The sequence below is a fragment of the Schistocerca gregaria genome, chromosome X (assembly GCF_023897955.1).
Source record: "Schistocerca gregaria isolate iqSchGreg1 chromosome X, iqSchGreg1.2, whole genome shotgun sequence".
Classification (NCBI taxonomy): Eukaryota; Metazoa; Arthropoda; class Insecta; order Orthoptera; family Acrididae; genus Schistocerca; species Schistocerca gregaria.
This window is the reverse complement of record NC_064931.1, coordinates 277,425,853-277,448,749: the sequence shown is the minus strand read 5'-3', so window position 1 is coordinate 277,448,749 and position 22,897 is coordinate 277,425,853. Positions and strand designations below refer to the sequence as shown.

The following is a 22,897-nucleotide window of genomic DNA, read 5'->3' as shown; positions in this document are numbered from 1 at the left end:
ATATAAAGTTCAGTCACTGAGGCTAGAGAAAACCTAAGATGGTATGAGTATGATATGTTAAATGACTTGAGGAATAAAAAATTAAAAGAAGAGTTCAAAAAGTATCAGAAATACTATGTAGACCTCCTAATTTCAGAAAAACAGAAACATTTTGAAAGTGTCATTCAACACTCAACTAATATTTCCAAAATATCATTGTCACTAGTAAATAGAGAAATAGGTAAATTTGGGAAACATAAAACTGAAAATCACTTGCTGATAAACGGCACAATAGTAACTGATCAGAATAAGATAGCAGATCTATTCAACAATTACTTTGCTTCTGTTGGTTCCAGCTTAAACAATCAGTTTAAAAACCATAATTACAAATTCAGAGGAACACCAGTGTAAGAAAGTATATTTTTGATGCCGACATCTAAAGAAGAAATAATTAACAGAGCATAAAGAATTCCCACGCAGCAGGATATGATGGTCTTAGTCTGGACGCTCTTAAGACATGTATACATAAAATTGCATCAACTTTATCAACAGTTATGAACTTTCATATGAAAGATGGTCTATTTCAAGATGAGTTGAAAATTGCAGGAGTTTGTGCCTATTTTTTTTAAGGAAACAGAAATTTAGTAGAAAACTTTCGACCCATTTCTGTTCTTCCAATAATATCCAAAAATTTCGAGAAATTAATATATATAAAAATCTGAAACTTCCTGGTATCGAAAAAAGTGATTTATAAGGGGCAGTATGGGTTTGTCAAGGGGTCATACACAATTACAGCAGCATCCAACTTAATCGAAGGTGTCACTCAAGCAATAGATAATAAAGAATATGTATGTGACATCTTTCTAGACTTACAAAAAGCATTTGACTGTGTTGAGATGACCATATTGCTGGAAAAACTGTGGAACTGTGGCATTCGAGGCACAGCCCATAATCTGATAATATCCTACTTGACAAATAGGAAGCTGTTTGTATCTATTAGCACTACAGAGGGAGCATAAAAATCAAACACCACTGACATAAATTGTGGTATTCCACGGGGGTCAATATTAGGATCACTTCTTTTTATTATTTATGTTAATGATATTCAGTCCATAACAAACCATGCTACAGCTATCTTATATGCAGATGAGACCACGTTAATATGCCGCAATCCAAGCTATTCGCAGCTCAAAGTGGAATTCAATACTGCAGCAGATTTAGTTATGCAGTATTGTAACGAAATCAAACTAAAATTAAACACAAATAAATCGTCTATATTGAATTTGATCTTGAGAGGCAAAAAACTCATGAAAACGAAATTTTAATGGGTGACAAATATATTAAAAAACAATAACCGACCAAATTTCTTGGCCTGACACTTGATGCAGAGTTAAACTGGTGTGATCATGTAAATGATATTTGCAAAAAGCTATGTATTACCACATATGTCCTAAGAAAACTGACACCTTTTTGCAACATCACCACTCTGAGGCAAATATATTTTGCACTATTTGAATCCCATCTAAGCTATGGGATAGAGGTATGGGGATCCAGCAATGAAGGTAATGTGAAAAGTGTACTTATCTTACAAAAGAAGGCACTTATATTTATGAGAAAGTTATGGGCCAGGGAGTTCTACAGAAATTTGTTTAAAGAATTTAAAATACTAATTGTTCATTAGCTGTATGTACTGAAGATAGTCATTATGGCAGTAAACATTAACAAAACGCCTAATAAAGAAATACACGATCACAACACTAGAGGTAGAAAGAGACCTCACATTTCTCATAGAGCAACACTTTATGAGAAAAGCCCTCACCATGCAGGCATAAAACTACTGAATTGCTTCCATCCTAATGTCTCCAAATTGCCCATTACAAAACTATAAAAGAAATTAAAATTAGGGCTTCTAAACAATCCTGTATATTCAATAGATGAGTTCCTAGATTTAGTGCACTCGTATGATGGTAGACCATCTGTCTAAAAATATATGTAATGTCAGATCATAAACTGTGTCACAGACTGTAGATTCCTTAATCTAAGTACTTGCAATAACTAATTGTTGTTATGTGTAGTTAGGAAAAGTTGTGTAGATAAAAATGCCCGGCAATAGCATGTAACTCTAGTAAGTAAGGCTCTGACTTATCGAGAACACTGGAACAAAAAAAACATTTTTTGTAATCAGTTTATTTTGGATCAAAATAAATAAATTCACCCGAAAACTTATCCACATTTGTAATTCATTTATACAAGTAAACAAATTCGTTTGTCGACTCCCAAGTGGTTCATTTTTATTGTTACATCTGTCACGTAATCAGTAAATTATGTATCGATACCGATTGTGGAACGTAGATCCACAAATGTCTCAGCAAATTGTATTTGTCTTTAGGCTGGACCGAAATTTGTTTATGAAAGTCTTTGAATCTTCTGTCACTGACAGAGATCGATCGATATGTGTGTATATCGACATCTATTGAATCGTCAACACATTATGAGAGGAACGCCCAGTCGTAACTCTGTGAAGAAAGTTGTGAATCTGAGGTGGAGCTTAGTTGCGCTTGCGCAGAGGTTGCAGTGTGTTGAGTGCCAAGTGAGGGAAACAGCTTCCTAGATATCTAAAAATGTTTAGTTGGTTGAGCAGAGATGAAAACAAAAAGGGACCAGAACTTTTTGAAAGTGTTGTGGAAGGTCTTAAAAAAATATACAAAACAAAGTTATTGCCACTAGAGGAATTCTACGATTTTCATGAGTTCCATTCGCCGAAATTAGAAGATCCAGATTTTGATGCAAAGCCCATGATTTTATTGGTGGGCCAGTATTCTACCGGTAAGACAACATTTATTCGATATTTATTGGAACAGGATTTTCCGGGTATTCGGATAGGCCCTGAACCAACAACTGACAGGTTTATAGCTGTCATGTATGGTGATAATGACGGAGTCATACCTGGAAATGCATTAGTTGTCGACCCGAAAAAACAGTTTAAACCTCTAACAAAATTTGGAAATATGTTCCTAAACCGGTTCCAGTGTTCACTGGTAAATACGCCTGTGCTTAAAGGAATATCCATTGTTGACACGCCAGGAATATTATCCGGTGAGAAACAACGTGTGGATAGGGGCTACGATTTTACTGGCGTGTTAGAATGGTTTGCAGAAAGAGTTGACAGAATCATATTGTTGTTTGATGCCCATAAGCTTGATATATCTGATGAATTCAGAAGATCGATTGAAGCCCTTAGAGGACATGACGATAAAATTCGTATCGTTCTTAATAAGGCAGACATGATAGATCATCAACAGCTTATGAGAGTGTATGGAGCGTTAATGTGGTCTTTAGGTAAAGTGCTCCAAACACCGGAAGTAGCAAGAGTCTACATCGGATCTTTCTGGGATCAGCCATTGCGGTACGACGTAAATAGAAGGTAAGTTAGTTATGTTGTGCTTTTGTTTTGCTATTGATAAAAGTACTCTTGGGATAAGATGCTTTCACAATCGTATTTGTGTGGTCTCTGTAGCCACGCCCCCCTCATAGCTCTACAATGACCACAGTTTATTGGCGTGAATATTTCATCTTGTATATTGCATTTCACTCTTCTCCCTCCCCCCTCCAGACAGATTAAGTGTTTGATACCATTTTACCAGCACCCAAACAAAATTGCACATGTCAACGTTACCTAGGTGTCATGCTGTACTGAAGATTAGTGCCTCATGACAGATAATATTTCTTATTCACATTAGTTGTCATCACCAACTCACAACCAGATTGTCAACTTCCAACTTAATCTCGGCATCAGGCTGTGCTACATATCAGTCTGTCAGCATATCCTACATTCCAAAAAGTAAAACAGGTGTGAATTAAATATTGTAAGTGTTGTGTTTTATTACTATGTGCCCGCACTACTTCATCATTGTTAGCGTACGAAACTGACATAAGGTATCGTTGGATTCGGTTGACCTCTCCAAACTAATAACTTCAAAAAAGACTTCCCTACCCCTACATCTAGTGGAATTATAGACGTTTACTACATAACTCTTACTGAATAACGCAGAATCACCTGTAGTTGACATGTTTTACTGGCAATAGCAACAAAATATCGAATTTGTAGTGGTGAAATTAGGTGATTGCTAAGAGTGTTTACAAATAAAATGAAGTGTATGCAGAAAAATATTGTCCTCCTAGGAGTGTCTAAAGATATTAATACATTAGTCACATGTTTAGTGTGCCTTTTACAGTTTCTGAGTGATTGAATCCCCATATTTCTGCACGCAATTTAAAAAACTGAGGATCACACATAACTAATATTTTTTAACGTCATGATGAATCACACACAATGCAACATATTGAGCCTATGAGGAAATGAAGATAAATAGTGAAGACCCAGTAATGAATTAAAGGTTTTAGCAAGGAGTAATTCTTGACAAAGTTGCCACAGCTACCCTAGTTAGCCACTGTGTCCTGAAAGCATCTAATATTATCATGTTAGATACATGTTCCATGGATATTTACAGTAAATTTTATGTGGGATGTGTGAGCTAAACATATATGAAAAATATATTTATGTGGGTACAAGTGGGCCATTTACAGGGTTTTCTTATATTAAAAGGGCTAATTATTTCTACTTGGGGAATTTTTCTTTGGCACTCTAGATTTATATAAGGACTTTCTGAGGAGAAATATCCCTAATCTACATTTGAAAACGCTTCTGCTATCTGCCAGACATTTTATTTTTGTGGGTATGTTGTCAATCTTACAGCTTCATATTTCACTCTTTTCTATGTCAAAGTTTGTGGATAATATTCTGGGCTGCATAGAGATTTTACCTATAAAGTGGACATGTGTTAACCCCACACACAATTATTTTGTGCAATGACTACATTTTTCCTAAGTGAGTAGTTGTCCTAGAGTATTATGCCAAAAGCTATCAGTGAGTCAAAATATGTTGACTTACTGTTTCCAATGTCTGCAAAGTTGCCAATTATTCTTTTGGTAGCCGAACTTAAAAAGGTAAGTAGGTCTACTATATGGTTTTCCCAGTACTAGTTTTCATCAATAGGCTATGTGTGCAAGTAAGAACTTGAGAACTTCTTACGGTATTTATTATTTCTTGTTCGTATACTGTTACAGGAGGTGAGATATTTATGACTGTACAAAACTGGATGAGCTGGGTTGCTTTGGATTTGAAAGCTAGCCCCAAAGTCAGTAATTTTCATGAAAAGCACTGTTAACTGTTTTCTCTGCAGATGTTTTTGCTCAGCTTCACTGCAATGCTTATTGAAAAGCCACCACCAAAGTGCTAATACAGTCTTTGTACATAGTGAAACATCTCTGGATGTTACAGCTAAAGATACTTTCATACATTTACCATCTTCTTCCACTATCTTGGAATGTGAGAACTGCTGGTACATGAGTGTCATGCAGTTAGAAATGCTGAGGCTTAGTTCCATTTTGTAAGAAAGGAGGTGAAGGTGGAATGATTATATGGTCCTCTTAAGTAAACATGGGCGTACCCAGCAAGGAGCGTGGAGGGTGGGGTGGGGGCAGCTGCCCCCTCCCTCCAGTTCAGATCCTTGGTACGCCCTTGTAAGGAAAGGAAGGTGATTTAAAACAGTCAACAGTGGTACAGACTGAAAAGTTGTACAAGAACGAACCAAAAGCTAGAAGGAAAAACAGTAGTGAAAAGGCCAGAGGAAAATAGTTACAATTTGAGTTTCATTTTTACTTCCTCATTTCCATTTAGGCTTCTTGTGGTGGCATCCTTGTGTAAAATCCTCTCTGTGTATGTACTGTCAAAGATCTTTATTTAAGTGAGTGCAGTTTCCACCATCCAGCTTCAAAGTGTTTTGTCATTAGCATTTTGTTATACAGAGCACAGACAATTTCAGGCTATGGTCATCTGGTATCTGAATTAGAACACCTTAAGAACGTTTTCAGAGAAATCAGATTATAACTGCATTCAGTGCTAAACTTGGGCACAAACCCATCCAGACAATAGAAGAATGTAAATCTACAGCACATTTTTGATTTGTTGAGTGACCTGTGGCAATATTGGGCTTATATTAGGTCAATATGGATTAGACTAGTATTTCAACCTCCACAGAAATTGAGAGCTTGCTGTAGCCAGTAAAAACAGCCTTGATCTTAGAGTACCTGATGTTTACAATATGTCATGTGAATGTGGCTAAAATTAATGCATGTAAAAAATCCTTACTGTAACTGTGTTGTGCTGAACATAGATGACATATCTAGTACAGAAACATTAGAAACATGGTGACAGCAGAACACAGCCTTACGGAAGTGCAGAAGGCCAGCTATCTCACTCATAGGCTTACTGGCACTCAGTAGTAAAACCACCAGTAGAACTTTGTATATACACCAACATTTTAAAAACCCATGGTTATAATTTTGGTGGTGATTGGAGGTGAGAGCTTAAGTCAGGGCATCTTCAAATAAATAAGACCAAAAATGTAATTTGTAATGGGATAGGTGACGCTGGAGGGTGGTTTACACTCCCCTTCCACCTCGAGTCGTGGTGTGGAGGCAACAACTAGGCTTACTACCAAATTGCCACACCCTGCATTTGCTCATTCAAATTCCTCCCTCCAGGTGACTTCACCCTGGCAATACAAATTAGTGATTTCACCTGACCAGTGACAAGTTTGGAAACTACCATAATGGGGGCATACTTTTTTCCTGACAGTCATCCACTGACTAAGGTTATGATTATTTTTGAATGCTTTAGTTTTAATCCAGATTTGACTAGGCTGTATGCAAAGAAGATATTATAAAAATTTTCTCAGTGTTAATTGTATTCCATTTTCAATACCTAGATTGCAATACATACCTAAAATAGTAAAATCTTTAAAATGAAAATTGAAGTAAGATATTGAATCAAAAATTGTGTGTCCATTTTCAGCCATGACAGTATGTATAAAAAGCAGTCAAAATACAGGCAGTATTCACCACTACCCTTGCTGTTTTTTTTTAGTGTGGTGTTGTAGACAGTGGTTTCATATCACCATTGGAAATGATCAGAAACATTTCAGTGAATTAAACTTGAGGTAACCACTGAGAGTCATGGCTGAACTATGTGGTGCATGCTTAATAATGTCATGTGTGTGTGACTGGCTGGTCAACAGTGCTGTGTGCCTGACTGTGTCATGTAGGAGAAATGCATTCTCCTGGGGAATTGTCAGCATTGATAGTGACACTGTGTTATGAAACAAGGCAGGAGTGGTGATTGTTAATCGAAGGTCATAAGAATAAAATTACACGTCTAATGGCATTTGATGGGTTTTCCTCGTGGCAAGTGAATAGAGACTACTGCAGTGGAATCTGGTTGCCATGATGTCATTTCTGGCAACAATACTATACTCTCCTTGGTGGAAGCAGCAAATGTTGCCTTGATGTCACTATACTTCTGGCTGTATGTGCACATCATCAAGGTTGAGAATACCGGCCTCATTCATGGAGTTTGAATGAAGCTCACAATGTGCAGTATTGCTCCGAGAACAGATAGTGGTTCGTAGTTGAGTGGAAGGTTTGAACCAGAGACTCCAAAGCTTCTGTAACAAGCTAGGCTATGACTTCTTAGACTTGTGCCATACGGTTGAGAGCTGTAGAGGCCCCACAAGTGGGTTAGGTGTGCACCAGTTAGGTGTGCACTATACATCAGAGGCAGCTACCCAGGTAGCTGCTTGTGTGTGGGATCCATACAAGGCTTTTTAGATTAGGGCAGTCTCCATCCAGTTCAGATGACGATGGCTATAGGAGACCCAGAAGTATAAACATAAGACCCAAAGAAATGCTCCCCACTTGTGGAAGTATTAAAAACCTAGATGACTGGAAACCTTTGGTCAAATGAGTCCCAATCTCAGGTAGTAAGAACAGATGGTAAGGTTAATGTGTGGTGCACACCCCCATGAAGCCATGTATGCAAATTGTCAACAAGGCAGTGTGCAAGCTGGTGGTGTCTCCATAATAGTTATGCTGTGTTTACATGGAATGGGCTGGGTCCTATGGCCTAACTGAACTGATTATGGACTGGAAATGCTTATTTCGGTTACTTACAGACCATGTGCAGCCATTATAGACTTCGTGTTCTCAAATGACAAAGGAATTTTTGTGGATGATAGTGCACCAGGCCACAATTGTTCAAAAATGGTTTGAAGACCAGTGTGGACAATTTGAGCAAACAGTTTGGCCACTCGGATTGCCCGACATGAATCCCATCAAAAATTTGTGGGACATAATTGAGATTTCAGTTCATACAAAGTCCTGCACCAGCAACTCTTTTTGCAATTATGGAGGTCTATAGAGACAACGTGGCTCAGTATTTGTGCAGGGGACTTCTAATACCTTGTTGAGCCTTTGCAACATCGTTGCTACACTACACTGGGCAAAAAGGTGGTCCAACCTGTTGTTAGAAGGTATTCCATGACTTTGTCACCTCATATACCGAAAAGATAAGGAAATGGAGGTAATATATTTGTCACAGCAGACAAAAAAACTGAAATCCACTTAGGTAGAGATTGAAGTTGCATGTGAGACTGTTCAAGTAAGACTCAGTATAAAGGGTTGGCCTGAAATTATAATATGATTAACCACCAGACTCACCTCCTGATGTAACCGAAAACTGTAAAGGAAACCTGTGGTTGATCATGTATGTATAGAGAAGTATGTAGTAGAAGGGTTCATGATGGGAGAAATCCTTCATGGTATACAGTCACTGTAAAACAAAACTAAGGGCTACAGGTGGAGAGATGCTGAATGAAACATGTTTGGCAATAAAGAGAGCAATAATTGAAGCCTTCAGTGACTACCATTGCAGAATAGTGTTGAAAGATCTTTCACAAAATCCAAAGAAAATTTGGTTGTATGTGGAGTATGTTAGTGTAACCAAAGTTAATGTCCAGTCACTCATGGACGAGACAGGAACTAAAACAGAAAGTAGCAGAGAAAAAGCAGAAATGCTTAACTTTGTTTTCAAATGTCCTTTTACAAAGAAAAACACAGGAGTATTGCTCCAGCTTAATCATTATACCACTGGAAAGATGAGTGAAATATACAGGGTGGTCCATTGATAGTGACTGGGCCAAATATCTCGCGAAATAAGCATCAAACAAAAAACCTACAAAGAACAAAACTCGTCTAGTGTGAAGGGGGAAACCAGATGGCGCTATGGTTGGCCCACTAGATGGCACTGCCGTCGGTCAAAAGGATTTAAACTGTTTTTTAAAATAGGAACCCCCCCCCCCTTTTTTATTACATATTCGTGTTGTAAGTAAAGAAATATGAATGTTTTAGTTGGACCACTTTTGGCTTTGTGATAGATGGCGCTGTAATAGTCACAAACGTATAAGTCCGTGGTATCACGTAACATTCCACCAGTGTGGATGGTATTTGCTTCGTGATACATTACCCATGTTAAAATGGACCGTTTACCAATTGTGGAAAAGCTCAATATCGTGTTGATTTATGGCTATTGTGATCAAAATGTCCAAAGGAGGTGTTCTATGTATGCTGCTCGGTATCCTGGATGACATCATCCAAGTGTCCGGACTGTTCGCCTGATAGTTAGGTTAATTAAGGAAACAGGAAGTGTTCAGCCACATGTGAAACGTCAACCATGACCTGCAACAAATGATGATGCCCAAGCAAGTGTTTTAGCTGCTGTCGCGGCTAATCCGCACATCAGTAGCAGACAAATTGTGTGAGAATCAGGAATCTCAAAAACGTCGGTGTTGAGAATGCTACATCAACATCGATTGCACCCGTACCATATTTCTATACACCAGGAATTGCATGGCGATGACTTTGAATGTCATGTACAGTTCTGCCACTGGGCACAAGAGAAATTACGGGATGATGACAGATTTTTTGCACGCATTCTATTTAACAACGAAGCATCATTCACCAACGGTAACATAAACCGGCATAATATGCACTATTGGGCAACGGAAAATCCACGATGGCTGCGACAAGTGGAACATCAGCAACCTTGGCGGGTTAATGTATGGTGTGGCATTATGGGAGGAAGGATAATTGGGCCCCATTTTATCTATGGCAATCTAAATGGTGCAATGTATGCTGATTTCCTACATAATGTTCTACCAATGTTTCACTGCATAACAGGATGGCAATGTACTTCCAACACGATGGATGCCCGGCACATAGATCGCGTGCGGCTGAAGCAGTATGGAATAGCATATTTCGTGACAGGTGGATTGGTCGTTGAAGCACCATACCATGGCCTGCATGTTCACCAGATCTGATATCCCTGGATTTCTTTCTGTGGGGAAAGTTGAAGAATATTTACTATTGTGATCCACTGACAATGCCTGACAACATGCGTCAGCGCATTGTCAATGCATGTGCAAACATTACGGAAGGCGAACTACTCGCTGTTGAGGTTGACGGACATCATTTTGAGCATTTATTGCATTAATGGGTTATTTACAAGTAATCACGCTGTAACAGCATGCGTTCTCAGAAATGATAAGTTCACAAAGGCACATGTATCACATTGGAAGAACTGAAATAAAATGTTCAAACGTACCTACATTCTGTATTTTAATTTAAAAAACTTACATTTTACCAACTGTTCGTCTAAAATTGTGAGCCGTATGTTTGTGACTATCACAGCACCATCTATCACAAGGTGAAAAAAGTGGTCCAACTAAAACATTCATATTTCTTTTCGTACTACACGAATATATGATAAAAAATGGGGGTTCCTATTTTTAAAAAATGCAATTGATATCCGTTTGACCTATGGCAGCACCATCTAGCGGGCCAACTGTAGTGCCATCTGGTTTCCCCTTCAAGCTAGACAAGTTTCGTTCTTTGTAGTTTTTTCGTTTGATGCTTATTTCGTGAGATATTTGGCCCAGTCACGATCAGTGGACCACCCTGTATACTAGTGTCAGTGGCGTGGAGAAACAGCTGAAATACTTAAAATTGGACAAAGCTGCACGGCTGATAGAATCTGTCAGGTTCTATAGCCAAGTTGTGACTGAGTTAGTCCCTCTGTTAACTATAATTTATGACAACTATCTCAAGCAAAAAAACCATGCCCAGTAGCTGTAATAAAGAACAGGTGACACCAGTCTATAAGAAGGAGAGCAGAAGTGCTCCACGAAACTATCATCCAACATCCCTTTCTCTTAGAACATATTCCGAGTTCAAACATCATAAGGTATCTTAAGCAGAATCTCCTCCTTCATGCCAACCACCGTGGATTTTGAAAATGTAAAGCATGTGAAATCCAACTCTCATTTTTCTCACGTGACATCTTGAAAGCTCAAGGCAATCAGGTAGATGCAGTAGTTTTTGATTCCTGGAAAGCATTTGACTCAGTGCCACACCTACGCTTATTATCTCAAGTATGACCGTATGGGGTGTCAGGTGAAATTTGTGACTGGTTTGAGGATTTCTGGTAGGGAGGACATAGCATGTTACCATGGATTGGGGAGTCATTGGACGATGTAGAACTAACTTCAGGTGTACCCCAGGAAAGTGCGTTTGATCCCTTGCTGTTCATGTTGTATATTAATGACCTCGTGAACAATATTAATAGTAACATCTGATTTTTCGCAGATGATACAGTTATCTTCAGTGAAGTACACACTAAACAAAGCTGCACAAATATTCAGTCAGACCTTTATAATATTTAAAAATTGGCAACTTGCTTCAAATATACAAAAATGTAAAATTATGCACTACAAAAAAAATATAATATCTCATTAATATAATACCAGTGAGTCACAGCTGGAACTGAAAAACTCAAATACCTGAGTGTAACACTTAGTAGGGACATGAATGGAACAATCACATAGGCTCAGTCATGGATAAAGCATGTAGCAGACTGTAGTTTATTGGCGGAATACTTGGGAAATGCAGTCATTCTACAAAGGAGATAGCTTAAGTCACTTGTGCAAATCATCCTAAAATGTTCCTCAAGTGTGTGGAATCCGTACCAAATAGAACTAACTAGGGCATATGGAACATACACAGAGAATGGCAGCAAGAATGATCATAGATTTATTTGATCCATGGGAGAGTGGGTGTTGAAAGAACTGGACTGGCAGGCTCTTGAAGACAGACAGAAACTGTCCCAAAAAAGTCTACTGATAAAGTTTGAAGAACCGGCTTTAAATGAGGAGTCTAGAAATATACAACCATCCCCTACATATTGCTCCCATAGAGATCATGAGAACAAGATTCCAGTAATTACAACACACAAGGAGGCATTTAAACAATCATTCTTTCTGTACTCCATATGTGAATGGAACAGGAAAACGTCTTAATAACTGGTACAGTAGGACACATTCTGTGTTGTGCACATCAGTGGTTCACATTGTGTAGGTGTAGTTGAAATAAAAAATCTGACTTGAAACCTCCCTTTACACAAAGGAATTATAAACAATGTCATATGAAATGATCCATCAAATGTATATACAGACTGCTTTTACCATTATATGCATCAAAGCATTGTTATTTCATGTCAACAGCGTACACTGTCACCTTAACCTCTTATTGTAATTAATTTTTCCTTAGCATTTTTGAACTCTCAGAACCACCACTGTTCACTTGTAAAAGGTATGGCGTCTACATATCCCAAAAGATTTTGTTTGGCTGCTTGAGCAATAGAAAATGATTTAGATTTTGCTGCTCATACAAAGTGCACATATTAAGTGCACAACCACTGACAGTGCTGCCATACAACAGAATCAGCTAAACTTTACTGCTGGGCTTTCCAGGACTTTTGTTACATTGAAAGTATTACCATGCTACTCAATCAAACAAATCATTTTGATGGAAATAAATGTAGGCGCAACTTTATTTCCCTTTATATAAATTTATTGGCTGTGTGTCAATACACTGACAATATCTGACTTTGTGATTATGAAAATTTCAGATTGTTTGAAGATGAAGAACAAGATTTATTCCGGGATTTACAGTCTTTACCAAGAAATGCTGCACTGCGAAAGCTGAATGATCTCATCAAGAGAGCTCGTTTGGCCAAGGTAGTTCTTCAACTTGTATCATTCTGTTTTTGTACAGTTCTTTGCAGTTTTTGCTGTATTGTAATTTTTTATTTTTTAGGTACACGCCTATATTATAAGTGCTTTAAAAAGAGAGATGCCAGCTATGTTTGGTAAAGATACAAAGAAGAAGGAACTGATCAAGAATTTGGGCCAGATTTATGATCAGATACAACGTGAACATCAAATTTCACCTGGAGATTTTCCAGATCTGAAGCGTATGCAGGTCTGTAAATAAGTTTTTTCTCCCCCATGAACTTTACTGTAAAACCTTTTTTAGACATTAGAAAAGATAGTTTTGTGCCAGAATTTGCATTAATAGTGGACAGAAAATTATTCCCTATTGAATAAAAATCAGTTGTCAGAGACAATCATTGTCCACTCTTACATGTGTAGCGTTTCTGTCATCTTTTGTTGTCTGTCCATTATATGTTTAGAATTCTCTTAGAACACCATATCTTATTATTTCTGGCTCCCCTGATGCCCATGTCCCCAATGACAATACTCCAAACAAAACTAGTGTTGCGTTGTTTTCAAACTAAGATTGTTCAGTTTTAGTTCTTATTATTAAATGCTGCTTTAGCTTGGGTAATTCTATGTTCAGTGTCACAGCCGAAATTGTTACCTGCATCCTTGAAGTTGATAATTTGTTTCATATTCTCTTCCTCCAGATTTCTGTTCAGTGCTATTGGCACTTCATTAAACTACAAGATTTCAGTTTTCTTGTGATTGATTCTCATATTACGACATTCTGAAAAGACCTTGTTCATGCCTTCTGTGATTGTTTTGAAGGCTGTGTTCAGATTTGGCTGTTACTGATATGTTGTGTGTAATCCTATACATTTTTGTTTTACTCATGTGAAATCAATCTGTCAGTATTATTATCTGGGATTTATTTCTACCAATAATAAGTTCTGAAATAGTCTTCCTGTTTGGAACTGTGTAGAAAATTGCTTGCAGGTCATAACAAAATGCCTAGCCCTAATACGGAACACAATAGCATCTTGTGACAACTCATGTGGAATGCCTATTATATCTTAAATTACTTTTAAAATAGCTGTAACTGAAATTGGGCAATTTCCCTGTTCTTCTTAAAGCCACGTCAGACCTTAACTGTCACAAGTAGTTATTCACAGAGTAGTGCAGTATGTAGAGGACTAAGCTCCAGCTTGCTGAAGGAGATGAATGGAGTCAGTGTTTTGTCATTCATGCAGACGGAACACCTGCAGAAATTAAAACATATATAGAATGGATGAACACTAAGATTTTCTTTTAATTGCAGTAGAAATTGTCTTGTAAATTGGTAAATGCACATAATAGTGTATATTGCTGCAATTATTTCCTCAAAACCAGAAAATAGTGTATAGAAATTTAGGGATTTTTGACAATGGCTGCTGCTGTTAATGTATGGTTCAGCTGCTAAGTTTAGCAGTTGCTTAAACTTCCAAGAATTTGGTACTGAGGAGTCTAGGGGCAAAGAAAAAGTGCATAAGTAATTGGCCAAATGGTCACTTGATCCAGTTAGAGAAATTCAGTCATGCCACTTAGTCACTCCTTGTGCATGTACAGAAGTTCACTCCTTTATTGATACTTGATCTTGGTGGAGGCATCTACAAAACAGTATCTCCTGTGCAGACAGCATCTTTTTATATCTCAAAGGCATAGCACACCACTTTACAGCATTTTGCTGCTTCTCGTTTAAGCTTCTCGTTTAATCTTCTCACTACTCATTTGCTACAAATTACTTTAAGGAAGAAGTGGACAAAGGACACTGATTATGAACTGAGTAATAGTTAAGTTTGTGTCTATTTAAATAAAGGTTTTGTTTCAATGTTATCAAATTCATGGATATGGGTCTCTGCAGTTACTTTTAAAAATATTTTATGGGCATTGTTTCCAATGGAAAGCCTCCCAGGTGGATCACAACTCTTTAATGAGCACACACATGGTGAGCGTGGGTCCCCAAGCCTTCTTTGCCCTGTGACACAATTATTCTATTTTCTGATCGTTTCTCCGTTTCTTTCTTTTTGACCTGACCTTAAGCAAATGCCTTATGTGACATTGATTCGACCATACCTTGCTCTCCATCTGTACTGCCCCTCCCCAGGGGGCTCAATACTCTCTTGTGAGTAAGTGCTTGGCTACCACTGGGCTCCAACCTTTTCAGCACTACTTCCCTTTCTGTGCTGCATGTCTATTATCGTGCTTTTCTTTTCGCCTCCCATGGGGACCAAGCTGTATGCCTTCTTTGGGAAACCAAAGTTCTTGGTGAAACTGTGTATGGAATCATCATGCCCATATCTTTCTTTCCCTATCCTTCCTTTTCTTACCCTTCCTCTGCTTTGGTGTTTGAGATCTCTCCTTTTCCTTTTCTTCTCCTTCTTCTTCCACCCTGTCAATTCCTGAAGGCTGGCCCACACATTTCACATGTAAAAGTTGTTGACAAGTAGGGCTTGTATGTACTCCAGGCCTCTCCCAACATAGAAAGAATGATCCATTATCATTTTGCTACAATATAGCAGGTCAGCAACTGGAAGGAGTTAATTCCATAAATTATCTGGGAGTAGGCATTAGGAGTGATTTAAATTGGAATGATTATATAAAGTTTATCGTCGGTAATGCAGATGCCAGACTGAGATTCATTAGAAGAATCCTAAGGAAATGCAATCTGAAAACAAAGGAAGTAGGTTACAGTATGCTTGTTCGCCCACTGCTTGAATACTGCTCAGCAGTGTGGGATCCATACCAGATAGGGTTGATAGAAGAGATAGAGAAGATCCAATGGAGAGCTGCGCGCTTTGTTACAGGATCATTTAGTAATCGCGAAAGCATTATGGAAATGATAGATAAACTCCAGTGGAAGACTCTGCAGGAGAGACGCTCAGTAGCTCGGTACGGGCTTTTGCTAAAGCTTAGAGAACAAAGCTTCACCAAAGAGTCAAGTAGTATATTGCTCCCTCCTACGTATATCTCGCGAAGAGACCATGAGGATAAGATCAGAGAGATTAGAGCCCACACAGAAGCATACCGACAATCCTTCTTTCCACGAAGAATACGAGACTGGAATAGAAGGGAGAACCGATAGAGGTACTCATGGTACCCTCCGCCACACACCATCAGGTGGCTTGTGGAGTATGGATCTAGATGTAGAACAGTGTATCTCTCAGACCAGGGAGTGTCTGCAGTTCACCGCATCATGAAAAGTGTTGATAAAGAATTAGTGCCAACGCGAACTCTGTTCCTCACATTTGACTGTATGTACTCCCGTAAAAAATTAAGGCTGTCTACGGAGCCATTGCTGTTGGACCATATACTCCAAATCCCATGCACTGCTTTAAGTGTCAACGCTACGACCACACTTGTGAATTTTGTGAAAATGGAGCCAAATACGTAACTGGCGGCAGGGACGCTCGTGAGAGTCTGTGTCCATCTCCTTCCCTTCAGTGTATCAACTGCAAGGGTGATTGTGCTGCTTCCTCCTGTAACTGTTCAATCTACCTCAATGAGAAAGCCATTCAGAAGATACGGGGAAAATGTTTCTACTCACATTGCTCAAAAAATGTTGGCTAGCTGCAAACCTTGTACACTACCCTCTGGCACCCCAATCTATGAAGGACATGGCTATGCAGATCTAAGACTTACAGTTTAGTGCGTGGTTGTGAAAATGTCCATCTCCAGGGTCACAGCCTCATCTTTATCTGCCATGGGTGCACACCAACAAACCTTTGCCTATGCCAGTGAAATCGCATGCCTCATAAACAGAAGCACGGAAATCCAAAAAGGAGTACTCCCACGATGACTCTCTCCTCACATCTAGTCAGCCAACGTCTGGGTCTGCACCTGTCAAATGCCAAGGTTCTAGGCATTCAAACAAACGCAAATGAACTTCCCTTCTCCACCTTGGCATTCTTCTTAAATAGTGTCACCGTGCGATACCCTCACCCAGCTGACCTCCGTTTCACCGGGACGCACCCCCAATGACCAGTCCACTGGCCAACTAAAGGCGAATACAAACACCTCTGTCAGACTAATGGACCAGCATCCGTCAGCCTCTGAATGTGCTCATCATGCACGTTTGAATTCTGGCACTTGGCAGCTATCGCATTGACTGCCCCCTTATTTGACCCATCTCCTGTCTATCATCAGATATGGTTATTCTCCAATGGAACATTTGTGGCATCAGATCCAATAGGGTTGAACTACAGCTCCTGAAATCATATTGTCAAGTTGTTTCCTGCCATCAGGAAACAAAATTGCACCCTCACAGTCGCTTTCACCTCCCACACTTCACTTCAGTCCGTTTTGACCTTTACCCTGAAGCATGGACTCTGGTTCATGGGAAAGTCATATTGCTCATTCGAGATGACATCTGTAATCACTCCATTTCATTGCGCATCCAGCTTCAAGCTGTTGCTGTTCATCTTTCCCTTCCTGATTTCACCTTCTCTCTTTGCAGCTTCTACTCACCCTCGTATTTTGCTGTCACCAGAGCAGACATTTTGCCACTTATTGCTCAACTACCTCGTCCGTTTTTTGCTGCTTGGTGACGTCAGAGCCCACGATCCCCTGTGGAGCCCCTGTTAAAGAGGCTCTCTGCTAATAGATATCTTCAACTAACTCAATCTAATCTGTTTGAACGTGGGTACACCACAATTCTTTCAGATTCCATACACTCCTATTCCCACTTGGACCTTTTGATCTGCACTGTTCAGGTCGCTCATCATCTGAAGTGGTCCATACTCTCTGACACACACTTGAGTGACCATTTCACTTGTGTCATTAGCTTACTAATGCCTATCCCAACTGTGCGTCCAACCAACTGGCAACTTTGCAAAGTTGATGGGCAGCTCTACTCCTCACTGGCCACTTTTGACGAGTACCATTTCCCCTACATTGATGACTATGTAGAATACCTCACAAATGCTATCTTACTTCCACAGAATGTTTCATACCTCTTCCTCACTGAGACATGCCCCCATCCCCTAGTGGACTGAGGCCTGCCACGATGCAATCCACATGTGGAGACGAGCTCTCCGCACTTTTAAACGCCATGTCACGATGACAGACTGTATCCATTATAAACAGCTAAGTGCGCAAGGTCGCCACACTTTCAGGAATAGCAAAGAAGCTGGTTGACTTTTATTTATTTATTTTTCAAAGCTCTTTTAACAGTTTTCCTCTGTCTTCTGTTGTTTGGGGTAATCTCTGTCGGCTTTCAGGAACTGTTGTTCATTCCCCAGTTCCCGGTCTGACCCTAGTGAACAATGTCATTGTAGACCCTCTCGATATCTCCAACACCTTGGGCTGATATTTTGCAGACACTTCCCGTTCCACCTACTACCATCCCGCCTTCCTCCCTCTGAAATGGTTGGCAGAGACAATGACAATATCTTTCTCCTACCAGAATCGTGAATTTTACAATACTGCTTTTACTGTGACCTTTGTGCTGGTCATCTGCTCCAGGACTGGATGGCATTCATATTCTGATGTCGCAGCACCTATTTCCTGAGGGCTTACGCTTACGCTTTCTCTTTCATACATATAACCACATTTGGACAGAAGGTACATTTCCCAGTCTCTGGTTTGAAGCAGCTGGTAAGTACAAATATCTTCCTTCCAGCTATTGCCCAATTTCCCTCACCAGTAGTGTGTGCAAGGTGATGGAACATATGATTAATGGTTGGCTGGTGTGGTGGCTAAAGTCTCAGAATCTCCTCACTAATGCTCAATGTAAATTCCGTAGGCACCCTCTGCAGCTGATCATCTCGTCACCTTGTCAACTCGTATTATGAACAATTTTTTTTGCAAGTGCCAAACTATTGCTGTGCTTTTTGATTTGGAGAAGGTGTATGACACATACTGGTGGACAGGTGTCCTCTGTATTATGTGCAAGTGGGGCTTCCAGGATCACCAGCTTTTTGTTATCCGTGAATTTTTAAGAGTGTATTTTTAGGATACGTGTGGAGTCGGCTGTGTTGGGCACTTTTAAGAAAGAGAACGGTGTGCCTCAGGATTCTCTGAGCATAATCATCTTATTTTCCCTGGCCATTAACCCTGTTATGAATTCTCTCCTAGGTATCTCGAGCTCTCTCTTTCTTGATGACTCTAGTATCTATTGCAGCTCTCAGTTGAACCTGTCTATTTGAACGATGTCTTCAGTGAATCTTTACTTGTAGAGCATCAACAATGGCTTCCGCTTTTCTGGTGACAAGACTGTCTGTGTGAACTTCTGGCTGTGCCAGGAGTTTCCCCCCCCCCCACCCCCCCACCCTCGTCCCTTCATCTTGGCCCATTCCATATTCCATTCGTTGACACAACAAAATTCTTGTGACTCATGTTTGACAGTAAATTCTGTTGTGTCTTACCTGGCAGCTCATTGTACTCACTCCCTCAGTGTTCTACATTTCTTATGTGGTATCTCATGGGGAGCGGATCGGACCAATCTCCTCCATTTATACCAGTCCCATGTCCATTCGAAAGTGGATTACGAGTCTATTGTACACTCCTGGAAATGGAAAAAGAACACATTGACACCGGTGTGTCAGACCCACCATACTTGCTCCGGACACTGCGAGAGGGCTGTACAAGCAATGATCACACGCACGGAACAGCGGACACACCAGGAACCGTGGTGTTGGCCGTCGAATGGCGCAAGCTGCGCAGCATTTGTGCACCGCCGCCGTCAGTGTCAGCCAGTTTGCCGTGGCATACGGAGCTCCATCACAGTCTTTAACACTGGTAGCATGGCGCGACAGCGTGGACGTGAACCGTATGTGCAGTTGACGGACTTTGAGCGAGGGCGTATAGTGGGCATGCGGGAGGCCGGGGTGGACGTACCGCCGAATTGCTCAACACGTGGGGCGTGAAGTCTCCACAGTACATCGATGTTGTCGCCAGTCGTCGGCGGAAGGTGTACGTGCCCGTCGACCTGGGACCGGACCGCTGCAACGCACGGATGCACGCCAAGATCGTAGGATCCTACGCAGTGCCGTAGGGGACCGCACCGCCACTTCCCAGCAAATTAGGGACACTGTTGCTCCTGGGGTATCGGCGAGGACCATTTGCAACCTTCTCCATGAAGCTGGGCTACGGTCCCGCACACTGTTAGGCCGTCTTCTGCTCACGCCCCAACATCGTGCAGCCCGCCTCCAGTGGTGTCGCGACAGGAGTGAATGGCGGGACGAATGGAGACGTGTCATCTTCAGCGATGAGTCGCTTCTGCCTTGGTACCAATGATGGTTGTATGCGTGTTTGGCGCCGTGCAGGTGAGCGCCACAATCAGGACTGCATACGACCGAGGCACACAGGGCCAACACCCGGCATCATGGTGTGGGGAGCGATCTTCTACACTGGCTGTACACCTCTGGTGATCGTCGAGGGGACACTGAATAGTGCACGGTACATCCAAACCGTCATCGAACCCATCGTTCTACCATTCCTAGACCGGCAAGGGAACTTTATGTTCCAACAGGACAATGCACGTCCGCATGTATCCCGTGCCACCCAACGTGCTCTAGAAGGTGTAAGTCAACTACCCTGGCCATCAAGATCTCCGGATCTGTCCCCCATTGAGCATGTTTGGGACTGGATGAAGCGTCGTCTAATGAATTTTGCACGTCCAGCACGAACGCTGGTCCAACTGAGGCACCAGGTGGAAATGGCATGGCAAGCCGTTCCACAGGACTACATCCAGCATCTCTACGATCGTCTCCATGGGAGAATAGCAGCCTGCATTGCTGCGAAAGGTGGATATACCCTGTACTAGTGCCGACATTGTGCATGCTCTGTTGCCTGTGTCTATGTGCCTGTGGTTCTGTCAGTGTGATCATGTGATGTATCTGACCCCAGGAATGTGTCAATAAAGTTTCCCCTTCCTGGGACAACGAATTCACGGTGTTCTTATTTCAATTTCCAGGAGTGTATATTCATCACTACATCCATCTATCTTAAATTGTAACATCATCCATCATTGCGGAATATGTTTAGCCACTGGTGCCTTTTATAGTAGTCCTGTTGAGTGTTTATGCTGAAGCTGCTGACTTACTGTTGTTCTACTGGTGGGATGTTCTGCTCGGTCATTATGCAAGTTGTCTGTGTTCTATTCCCAGCCATCCATACTATGCTCCCATTTTTTTATGATTCCCTTGACCACCTGTGTGGGGTGCACCCATCTTCTCTGTTGCCCCCAGAGTTCACTTTCATTTGCTCTTTGACAGATTTGATTTATGTTCCTTGTCACATTGCCCATGGATGTGAGCTCTTCACCGCCCTGGCTTCATGCCGAGGTCCATGTTCATTTCGAACTCCTTTCACTTCCTAAGGACACTACTCCTTCCCTGGTGTATTGCAGTGAGTTTCTCAGACTTTGCACACAGATAGGGGTCAGTTTCTTCATCCACACTAACAGTTCCAAGACTAACCATGGTGTTGGGTGTACCTTTGTACTTGGCGATGATCCATTCCAATATCGGCTTCTTGACCAGCTCTTTATTTTTACCACGGAGCTTGTACGCTTTTCATCAGGTCATCCAGTACATCTGGCCACAAGGGCTTTCAAATCACCATCTGTTCAGATTCTCTCTGTGCTCTTCACCACCTTCTCACGGCTGTACTCAGTCTACTCTTTAGTACAATGGATGCAAGAATGCCTGCACTCGCTTACTGTGGGTTCCAGGGAATGAGGCTGCTGATGCTGCAGCAAAACCTGCAGCTCTCCTCCATCTGCCTGCTTGTCATTCAGTTCCTTCAAATGATCTTCATATATCTGTCATTTGGCATGTGCTAGCACTTTGGAGTGCGCAATGGTCTTCTCACCAGGGGAACAAAGTCTGGGTCATTAAACCTGTCCCAGTAGCATAGTCTACATCCTCTCGGTCCTCACAACATGAGGTGGTCATTTTAGCCCTGTTGCATGCAGGACATTTTCATTTTAGTCACCACCATTTATTAAGTGGCGACATTGCTCCACTCTGTGCCTACTGATCTCAACCCTTGACGTGCACAACTTTCCGATGCAGTGCCCATTTTATAACTGTTTGACTTACGTCTATGTTTTCAGACTACTTTTTCAGATATTTTAGGGGATTACACGCATTCTGTGAATCGTGTCCGGCTTTTTATTCACCACAGTGGCATGGTGAAGCAAATTTGATCTCCCCCCCCCCCCCCCCCCCCCATGGGGACCTGCACCACTCATTGTTGTTTTGAGAAATTTTCCATAAGGACGTCCTTGTCCTCTGCTGCTCCTCTTTTAAAGTTGCTTGACTGTGTTTTTACCTTTTTTGCCTCATATTTTTATTTAGTACCTGTTTTTTTCTTGTTTTATGATACAGGTGTTTATGACCTTAGCAGTTTTGCACCCTATAGCACCTACCAATGAAATCTCCATCTGTACCAGCCTCATATCTGGTTACTCTTCATATCAAATCTAAATCCCATAAGGAGAAAAGAAGGAAGAAAAGAGGAAACCAATGGTGAAGGCAGACAGGGCAGATCTTACTGCCTTGGTTTCCCCTTTCACTGCTATCAAAATCGTGCAACAAGATTACAAGCAACAGGTGGTGCTAACACAAATCAAATTGTGTTTAATGATTCTATCCTTTCCTCACTGCCATTGGACTCATGTGCAAGCATAATCCAATAGAATTTTAATGCCCATTGTCCTCACCTTGCTAAACTGAAATACTTGCTTTCACTGTACTCAGTGGTTCGCATAGCTCTTCAGGAAACCTAATTTCACCCAACGTTTTCACCAGTTTTGTGTAGTTATTGAGTCTATTATTACAGTAGCACTTGTGATAACTGAACACCACTAAGGAAACGGTGGGCATACACTTACGAACAAATACTGAATTTGCCATTTGCAACATTTT

General features: G+C 40.8%; 1 protein-coding gene across 1 annotated transcript in view; it reads left to right on the top strand.

The window, feature by feature from the left end:
* Nucleotides 1-2,319: 2,319 nt before the first annotated feature.
* LOC126298035 (EH domain-containing protein 3-like) overlaps nt 2,320-22,897 on the top strand; it is a 39,583-nt gene continuing 19,005 nt past the window's right edge. The window contains exons 1-3 of the mRNA XM_049989356.1: nt 2,320-3,403; nt 12,899-13,007; nt 13,087-13,251. Of these exons, the coding sequence (XP_049845313.1) occupies nt 2,601-3,403; nt 12,899-13,007; nt 13,087-13,251 (1,077 nt within the window). The 5' untranslated portion in view covers nt 2,320-2,600. The remainder of the gene's footprint in view (nt 3,404-12,898; nt 13,008-13,086; nt 13,252-22,897) is intronic.